The sequence below is a fragment of the Rhinopithecus roxellana genome, chromosome 8 (assembly GCF_007565055.1).
Source record: "Rhinopithecus roxellana isolate Shanxi Qingling chromosome 8, ASM756505v1, whole genome shotgun sequence".
Taxonomy (NCBI): Eukaryota; Metazoa; Chordata; class Mammalia; order Primates; family Cercopithecidae; genus Rhinopithecus; species Rhinopithecus roxellana.
The window spans coordinates 5,460,781-5,470,550 of record NC_044556.1 but is presented as its reverse complement, the minus strand read 5'-3'; the positions used below and the strand labels follow the sequence as shown (position 1 = coordinate 5,470,550).

The window sequence follows — 9,770 nt, the reverse complement described above, 5'->3', positions numbered from 1 at the left end:
CCAAGGTGAAGAATGGGCTTTGTGTCCTGTCAGCAGCAGGGCCCAGGGAAGGGTGTGCATCATTCTGTGTGGGAGACGCTGCCCCCCACCCGTGTGTGTATGTGTGTGTGTGTATGTATGTATGTGTCTGCGTTTGCCCAGTAATGTGTGGGACCATGTGATTGGTTGTCTCTGTGTCCTGTGCATTTTGGGAGTCCCCTGGTCTGAGTGTGACCACCTGCCCCTCCAGGCACCCCCTTCCCTTGTTCTGTGCAGTGGCCAAAACCCAAATGAGAATGTCGCTGTCAGGTAACCATGTCTCCAGAGCCCACTTCGGGGCTGTGATTCATTATTAAGCAGCTGTGCATTCCCTTACCTCCCACTCACCCCCTCCTGCCTAGAACCAGGGCATAAATCCCAGGCCTTTAGGATGGTGACAGTGTAGTCTTCCCTAGTGCCACTTTACAGGCACCTCCCAGGCCAGACCTGCCGCAGGGGGTCAATCTCCACATGCCCCTGGCTTCTGTGGCCGCAGGGCAGGGCTGGAGCAGGTCACCTTGGAGTAAACGGGATTACTGCCCCAGGATTGGAGTTGGCTTCGTGGTGCCCATGTCCATGATGAGAGGGGAAATCAGTGAGTTAGCAGTGGACAGCCGAAGACGCACACACATGCACACAGATTGATCCTGGCCTGGGAAGTGTTAGTCTGCCTGCCCATCCTTGTTTGTAACAAAAACCACAAACTGAAAAGCTCTGAGCCTGCGTGTGTGTGTGTGTGTGTGTGTGTGTGTGTGATCTCTCTGAGGACCTGGTACAGATGTGATGGACACACCCACACCCAGCCCCAATCGCGGTTTGAGAATGTGGCTCCCCAGCACTCAGCGTATTGTGGACAAAGATTGTGGACCTCAGCATCCTCAATTCTCCACCTTACTTTGGGAGAATCCAGTATCTAAGGGCGATAAACTACCCCATCCTCTCACTGTGGAGACTCTGCTTCCAAATAAATGTAAATTGGGGTGGGAGTTAGGGGGATACAGATGTTCTAGGTGTCCTGGCTTTGTGCTGCTTTTCGTTTCATGTTTTCAGCCGGTACAGAGTAAAGTGCCTCTCCACGTGCTAATCCGGGAATGAATCCTTTTTCCGATGTCAAACATATTCACTTAAATGGAAATTAATTGCTTTTCTTGAGGATTTCTCTAAAAATTGGGTTTAAATGAGTACATTAGGCAGTCCCATTTATTATTCATTGGTTTCATTCCCAATATGGCCCCAGTGTCCAAGTTCCCGGAGATGCCAGCATGGAGCGGAGATGATCTAATCAGGGAAACCATTAATTAGAGATGGGGAGAGCCTCCCCCGGGGGAAGTGGGGAGCACCCGCTCTGTGGCCTCAGCAGGGTGGGGGTCCGGGCCATTAGGGCTCTTTAAATGATATTTCTGCTCTGGATTCAATAGGGACCAACCACCGGAGTCAACATGGGCAGGATCACCTGGGCAGCTTCCCCTACCTTCATTCTTGGCCCCTCAGCCCCAAGGGTGACGTTCCTCACTGTTCTTGTACCCCTTCCGACTAGCCTGGCTGCACCCCTTACGTCCACCTCACGCAGGCCTTCAGACAGGCCTGGCTCGTATAAAGCCCTCATCTGGTTCTTCCTCGTCTGTGACTTCCCCTCCCCTGCCTTTAGCCAGATCTCTAAGGCTGCTGAGGACTTAGCTTCTCCTTTTTTATTTTTAAAATTGAGACAAGGTCTCACTCTGTAGCCCCGCTGCAATGCAGTGGCGCTCATGGTTCATGCAGCCTCGAACTCCTGGATTCAAGAGATCCTCCCACCTCAGCCTCCCGAGTAGCTGGGACTATAGGCGCACACCACCATGCCTGGCTAGTTTTGTCCATTTTTTTTTAGAGATAGGGTCTTGTTAGGTTGCCCAGGCTGGTCTTGAACTCCTGGACTCAAGCAATCCTTCCACCTCAGTTTCCCAAAGTGCTGGGATTACAGGCATGAGCTGCTGTAAAGTCCCTTCCTGTCTCCCTCATACTCTTCTTTCCTGCCTCCAAAACGTCTTGTCTTTTCCTCTCCTTCCCCTCCAAGAGTTCTGGTTCCCCATCAGGGGCTGTCCCTGCCCAGTCCCTCTTCCAGGCAAACAGGCTCCATGTGTGGGGTGTGAGTGTGTGCAGCTGAAGGCACCTGAGTGCCCCTTTAGGCTGTTTCTAGCTTTTTTTGTGATTAGCTAACTCGGCACAAATGTGACTCGTTTAAAAACGATTTTTGAAATTATAAAGCAACAAGAGAAAAAAGAAAAAGGAAAAATTCAGCTGGGCCCTACTCTTTCATACCCAGCTTGTTAGAAGCCAGCTTGATTGTTAAAAACCCATTAAAAAAATTGCCAGACTGGCCGGGCTCAGTGGCTCACGCCTGTAATCCCAGCACTTTGGGAGGCTGAGGGGGGCGGATCACTTGAGCCCAGGAGTTCAAGATTACCCTGAACAACATGTTGAAACCCCCATCTCTACTAAAAATACAAAAATTAGCCTGGCGTGGTGGTGCGTGCCTGTAATTCCAGCTACTCGGGAGGCTGAGGCACGCGAATCGCTTGAACCCAGGAGGCGGAGGTTGCAGTGAGCTGAGATCATGCCACTGCACACCAGCCTGGGTGACAGAGCAAGACTGTCTCAAAAAAAAAAAATTTTTTTCCAGACCACTTAGTAATGCATCAAGAGTGATCGGAGAGTGGCAATCCAGTGACGGGAGAATACTCATTTGAGGCCAGTTTTCATTGTTGTGCTAGAATTCTCGTTTGTTTTGATCAAACTGCTTTTAAATGAATTGCTTTCGATCAAAACAACTTGGGATTGGGTCTCCTCACCCATCTCCCCAAAGGGCTGGCCCTGGGGAACCCCTTCCCCACCGTTTGCTTAAGCTCAAGTTATGGAATAAGGGGATCCTCACTGGAGAGGGGTCTCCAGGCTTGGACTTTGGGGCCACCTCCACCTCTGCCCCTATTGGACACACAGAGTCATCGAACCATCAAATGTCAAAGGTCCTGTTTATTCCGGCAAACCGGAAAGAAAAAGTGTAAATAAAAAAAGAAACAGATCCATGCACTCAACTCCTGGGGGTGGGGTGGGAGTGAGGGATGAGGAATGGGTGGGAAGCAAGGAGGGAGGGGCGGAAGGACAGAGAGAGTGAGAGAGACAGAGAGGCAGAGACAGAGAAAGAACTGGAGAACCAGAGGCATAAAAATAAAAAGACATCCATAAAAAGGCAGAAAGAAAGAAGTGTATTAAAAGCAGGGATCAATAAAGGAGAAGAGGGGAAATTGAGAAAATAGACAAATAGGCAGAGAACAAAAGCCCAGCAAAAAGGCGGGGAGAAAGGGCATGACAGAGACAGATCACCCTTGAGGGACACAGGCAGAATGAAAAGGGCCCCCAGCCGCCGGAGGCCCCCCAGGCAGCAGCCCGAGTCACAGCATTGGCTCAGGGGTCCCCAGAGGTGCTGATGACGTGAAACAGGGTGACATTGTAGAGCACCTGGTGGCCGTTGTTCCAGGTATAGAGGGCGCGCTCCCGGGGGTTGTAATCCAGCATCGAGATGTGGGAATACTGGTTGTGGAAGGGCACGTCCGTGTACTCGTAACTGGACGTGTTGGTGAAATAGGCAAAGTAGACCTTGGCCCCAGCCAGGTGGGAGTTGGTCACGTAGAGCACGCCGCAGATCATGAAGGCCTCGCCGGCGCTGCGCTTGGGGTAGCCAGTGTCCCAGGACCGCATGACCTCGAGGGTGTGCGGGTCCAGCCGGCTGACCACGATGTTGCCCGCGTTCTGGTTGGTGGTGTACACAGCCCAGAGCCCGCTCTCGTCCACCATGAAGTCCATGTCGGAGAAACCGCCCCAGGAGTAGGGGAAGGTGTTGTTGTAACCGGCGCCCGGGAGGCTCCTCTGCACCAGCACGGAGCGCGAGCGGAAGTGGTATTTGACCACCACGTTGCTCTGGTACTTGTTATAGAACAGGGAGCCGTTGTACACCACGTGGCCCGTGCCCGCCCACGGCTGGGGCAGCAGGTGCTGGATAAAGTTCTGGCCTTTGATGAAGTCTCCCAGGGTACGGAACTCCAGGACCCGGCGGCCCTTGTAATAGCCATCCATGTACCAGACCTACGGGAACAGCCACTGGTCACTGGGGGGGGACCACCACCAATGACCCAAGGGTCCCAGCACTAGCTACAGCCATTAGAGATCAACGGTCACTAAGTGGTCATTAGTCATGGGAATTCTGTTGACCATTCATTACCAATTATGGCCCTAGTGTGACCATGATCATCTCGTGGTGACAGCATTAACCATGGGCAGTGAATTCAAGTGATGTCTTATTACTCAGTGGCTGGCCAGTGACCACTAACCACCCAATATCCAATGACCAGGGAATTCCTGGGCCCAGTGAGTCCCCAGGGGCTGCAGTTTCTTGGGGAACTGCATGGCCCCAGTGGGACCACGATCCCAGTGAGTGCTATTGGTCTTTTTTTTTTTTTTTTTTTTTTTTTTGAGATGGAGCCTCTCTCTGTCGCCCAGGCTGGAGTGCAGTGGCGTGATCTCAGCTCACTGCAACCTCCCGGGTTCAAGCGATTCTCCTGCCTCAGCCTCCCGAGTAGCTGGGATTACAGGTGCATACCACCACGCCTGGCTAATTTTTGCATTTTTAGTAGAGATGGGGGTTTCACCATGTTGGTCAGGCTGGTCTCGAACTCCTGGCCTTGTGATCCACTGTCTCGGCCTCCCAAAGTGCTGGGATTACAGGCATGAACCACCATGCCTGGCCTTGTTTTTTCTTTTGAAACAAGGTCTCATTGTTTTTCCCAGGCTGGAGTGCAGTGGCACAATCACAGCTCACTGCAGCCTTGACCTCCCAGGCTCACGCGATCCTCCCACCTTAGCCCCCCGAATAGCTGGGACTACAAGCACAAGTCACCACGCCCGGCTAATTTATTGTATCTTTAGTAGAGACAAGGTCTCGCAGTGTTGCCCAGACTAGTCTCAAACTGCTGAGCTCAAGTGATCTGCCTGCCTTGGCCTCCTAAAGTGCTAGGATTACAGGCGTGAGCCACCGCACCCAGCTGCTATTGATCTTAAAACAGACCTGAAGTGGACAATGCTTCATCCCAAAGGACCCTGGGAACTGCAGCCCCTGGGGACTCACTGGGTCCGGGAATTCCCTGGTCATTGGATAGTGGGTGGTTAGTGGTCACTGGACAGCCACTGAATGATAAGACATCACTTGAATTCATTGCCATGGTTAACTAACCCGTCACCACGAGGTGACTAGGTGTGTCATCGACATTATCGCTGTCATCATGTTAACTAGCATTTGTTGTTTTTGTTTTGTTTTGTTTTTGAGACAGAGTTTCATTCTTGTTGCCCAGGCTGGAGTGCAATGATGCGATCTTGGCTCACTGCAACCTCCACCTCCTGGGTTCAAGCGATTCTCCTTCCTCAGCCTCCCGAGTAGCCGGGATTACAGGCATGCACCACTATGCACGGCTAATTTTGTATTTCTAGTAGAGACGGGGTTTCTCCATGTTGGTCAGGCTGGTCTCGAACTCCCAACCTCAGGTGATCCACCCACCTCGGCCTCCCAAAGTGCTGGGATTACAGGCATGAGCCACCAAGATGGTTCTTGTGTGTCCAAGTGATAGGCAGTCATGACTGTGGAAGCTACGAGAAGTCCACAGGTCACTGAGCAGTGCTTGGTGGAGGAGGTCTCTTGTCCTTGGGAAGGCATTGGTCATTGGGTAGTTACTTGGATGTCAGTAGTCCCTGAGAACTGGTCGGTAGAACTCAGTAACCACTAGCCACTATACAGACACTGGAGGTCAACAGACTGGGATTCACAGGGTTGCAAAGCCCTTGGTCACTTGGGGGTTACTGGACAGGGAGGTCCAATGACCCTGGGGGATCCAGGACACTTTGGGCTACAAGACAGTCACCAGTGTGAACTCCCGGGGCACGTATGGGCAGTCAGAGGCTCTGTCCCTCCCAGGCCCTGACCCCAGGGGTGGGCGCAGTCACTCACCCGGCTATCCGCACTGGGGGCCATCGTGTCAGTCATCCAGGAGCCGAAGCGGGACCCCATGGCCCGAACGGTGATGGGGTTACTGACCCCGGTCAGCTTCCCACAGCCTGGGAGGCAGGAACAGGGGGAATGAGGATGGGGAAGGGAACAGCCCAAGAGAGGCAGGGCAAAGATGAAGTGCTATGATCAAGTTGGGAAAGTTGGGACCAGGGATGAGGGAAGACTCCAAATCTGGTCCCAATCTGTTGTTCAGTTGTGAGTGAGGGGTTAGAGGCCAAGGATCAGGGCCATTTCCAGCTTCTAGACTCAAGTGTAGCCTTAGGTAGGAAGGTCAAAGGTTGAGGTTTACAAATTAGAGGTCAAAACTGCCCAGCTTCTAGGCACAAACAGGTGATATTGGAGTTGGGTGTGGCAGTCAGAGATCAGGGGTCAGGGTCAAGGGCCAAGGCATACCCAGCTTCTGGGCGCAGGCGTGGAGCCGGGCCTCCAGGGCCATCACCCGCTGCTGCAGGTCCTCGTACCCGTAGGCACCCATCTCCTCCTGGATGGCCGCCAGACTGCCGGAGAGATTCCTCACCTCCTCCCGCAGGCGTACAATGGTCCGTGTGTCTGCCTTGTACTGGTCCAGGACTGAGCTCAGGGGCAACAGTTCCGTCATCCTGTCCTTCAGCTCCTATGCATCAAGATGGAACCATGGCCAAGCCTGACCTCTGGCCTTTGACCCAGACATGACCTCAACCTCTGACTCTTAACTTCACTCTTTGTCTTTGATGCACACCTGGCCCTTGGCATTTGGCTCAGACTGGACCCTAGATTCTTCCCAGACATGACTCCACTGTAGGAACTAATGGATACCAAATCCCAATCATTCGTTTGACCTCTGGTCTGGACCCAGGAGGACCCACCTGGAAGCTCTTGGCCGAGAGGGACCCATCAGCCGCCCGGAGCCGAGCATCCAGGCTCCGCATGAGGGTCTCCATGCCGCGTACATACTGGAGGTCGCGATACGTCCGCAGCTCAAGGACCTCCATGGACTGGGAGACGTTCTGGACCTAGGAATGGGGACAACTGAAGGGACCAGACCTCCTTCCCCAAATCCCAACCCAGAGATGCCACAGACAAGAGCTGGCAGGGCCAGAGGCTGCGCAAACACCAGACCAACAAGGCCACCTTCTTCTCCCCTGAGCTTACCAGCAGCCTCCCAATCGTGTGCCCAATCCATCCATCCTCCCTCCTACCCACTGGCTCCCATCTGGTCCACCCACCACCACCTCTCACCTCCTCCCTAGTCTCCCAGTTCCACCTTCATCCCCTGTAGTCAATTCGCTACACAGCAGACAGAAGGAACTTTCAAAACAGAGATTAAATCACCTTCCTCCTCCACAGATCCTGCGCTGGCTGGTCCTGCCCCGCCCCCCACCCCACCCCACCCACTTCCTCTCTCTTTGTTCTCACAGACTCTAAGCTCCTTCCCTCCGCCGGGTCTTTGCACTTGTTGGTCTCTCAACCTGGAGTGCTGTTCCCCCCACATTCCCATGGCTGGCTCCTTCTCATCCTTCAGGGTTCAGCTGCAGCATCCCCCACTCAAAGCATCCTTCCCTGACCACTCTGTCCCAGGTAGTCGCTCACTCACTCTCCTCTTGCCTGGTCATTTCTTTCCCAGCTGTGACTATGTAGAACATTCTTATCCATCTGCCTCCTTCAGGTGGGACCCTCAGAGACAGAGGCTGCGTCTCGCTTGTCCACAGCTTAACCTCCAGTGCCCAGCACTGGCCTAGAGTAGAGGCTCAATAAGTACTTTTTGGCTGAATGAGTAAAATAAACTTCCCTTGCCCTGGCCTCTCCTGACCCAACCTGAGAGCCCCCAGCTCCCACCTCCACCTGGTTATGGTGAACTCCACCTGGGTAGGTTGAACTCCCCCTGGCTAAGGTAGACTCCCACCTGACTAAGGTGAACATCCGGCTAAGGTTCACCTTGTTAAGGTGAACTCCATCTCTGGCTTAAGTAGACTCTCACCTGGCTAAGGTAGACTCCACCTGGCTAAGGTGAACACCTGGTTAAGGTAGACTCCCACCATATTAAGGTAGACTCTCACTTGGCTAAGATGAGCACCTGGCTAAGGTAGACCCTCACCTGGCTAAGGTAGATTCCTACCAGCTTCACCTGACTAAAGTGGACTCCGCCTGGCTAAGGTAAACTCAGAGTCACCAGTGGATGCTTGTTGAAATACAGACTTTCCTGTACAATTATTCACATGACACTTGGAAACTCTCAGAAACCCAGCAGCCTAATACCCACCCTGAACATTTTTACAGTACTCTTCCCTTCTCCAGTTTCAGGTTTCAGCTACCTGAGGCCAACCACAGTCCGAAAATATTAAGTGGGAAATTCCAGAAATCAGCAATTTATAAGTTTGTTTTATTTATTTATTTATTTGAGATGGAGACTCGCTCTGTCACCCAGGCTGGAGTGCAGTAGCGCCATCTCAGCTCACTGCAACCTCCATCTCCCAGGTTCAAGCAATTATCCTGCCTCAGCCTCCCGAGTAGCTGGGACTACAGGCACACACCACCACGCCTGGCTAATTTTTGTATTTTTAGTAGAGGCTGATCTCAAACTCCTGACCTCAAGTGGTCCACGTGCCTCGGCCTCCCAAAGTGCTGGGATTCCAGGCGTGAGCTACCATGCCCGGCCCAGGGGACTATTTTCTATTGACCATGATCAGAGGTAGAAGGAAACTTTTATAGGAGCCTCTTGGGGTGGAGGGTGAGACCCTCCCCAACGGGCACAGAACGCCTTCTTAGCAGGTGAGTCTGGTGAACTGCAAAACTGAGTGGGATGTGCCTGGTGGACCAGAGCTCACACATAGGACACTGAGATGCTGCCCCTCCAGTCTTCCTTCCTTCCCCTACCCCAACCCCAATAAGTGCTTGGCTTCTCTCCCAAAATAGCATTGAACAGGCCGGGCGCAGTGGCTCACGCCTATAATCCCAGCACTTTGGGAGGCCAAGACAGGCAAATCACCTGAAGTCAGGAGTTCGAGACCAGCATGACCAGTATGGTGAAACCCCATCTCTGCTAAAAATACAAAAATTAGCTGGGTGTGGTGGCGCACACCTGTAATCCCAGCTACTTGGGAGGCTGAGGCAGGAGAATCGCTTGAACCTGGGAGGTGGAGGTTGTGGTGAGCCGAGATGATGCCACTGTACCTGCACTCCAGCCTGGGTGACAGAGTGAGACTCTGTCTCAAAAAAAAAAAAAAAAAGAAAGAAAGAAAAAAAAGCATTGAACAGATATTGGACCATCTGGGTATGGTGGCTCACACCTGTAATCCAAACACTTTGGGGGGCCGAGGCCAGAGGATCACTTGAGCCCAGGAGATTGAGACCAGCCTGTGCAACATAGGGAGACCCCATCTCTACAAAAAATATAAAAATTAGCAGGGCATGGTGGTGCCTGCCTGTAATCCCAGCTACTCGGAGGCTGAGGAGTGGGGATTGCTTGAACCCAGGAGTTTGAGGCTGCAGTGAGCTGATCATGTCACTGCATTCCAGCATGGGTAACAGAGTGAGACCCTGGGTCAAAAGGGGGAAAAAAAAAGGACCTGCCTGGAGAGGAGCTGGATTATCAGTCAGCTCTGAATAATTTGCATAGCTGGATATGGCCACTGGCTGACCTGGATGGGGCTGGAGGGCGGGGTGAGAACTGGGAGATTTTCCC

General features: G+C 52.8%; 1 protein-coding gene across 3 annotated transcripts in view; it reads right to left on the bottom strand.

The window, feature by feature from the left end:
- Positions 1-3,007: 3,007 nt before the first annotated feature.
- The window catches only part of OLFM2 (olfactomedin 2), an 87,772-nt gene continuing 81,009 nt past the window's right edge, over positions 3,008-9,770 (bottom strand). For 2 of the 3 annotated variants that reach the window (XM_030936144.1, XM_010373794.2), the window contains exons 3-6: positions 6,955-7,101; positions 6,503-6,722; positions 6,050-6,156; positions 3,008-4,137 (exon numbers count right to left, since the gene is read on the bottom strand). In XM_030936144.1, coding sequence (XP_030792004.1) covers positions 3,460-4,137; positions 6,050-6,156; positions 6,503-6,722; positions 6,955-7,101 — 1,152 coding nt within the window. In that variant the 3' untranslated portion in view covers positions 3,008-3,459. Of the gene's footprint in view, positions 4,138-6,049; positions 6,157-6,502; positions 6,723-6,954; positions 7,102-7,327; positions 7,429-9,770 lie in introns of those variants that run through there. The other variant, XM_030936145.1, reaches the window with a different exon arrangement.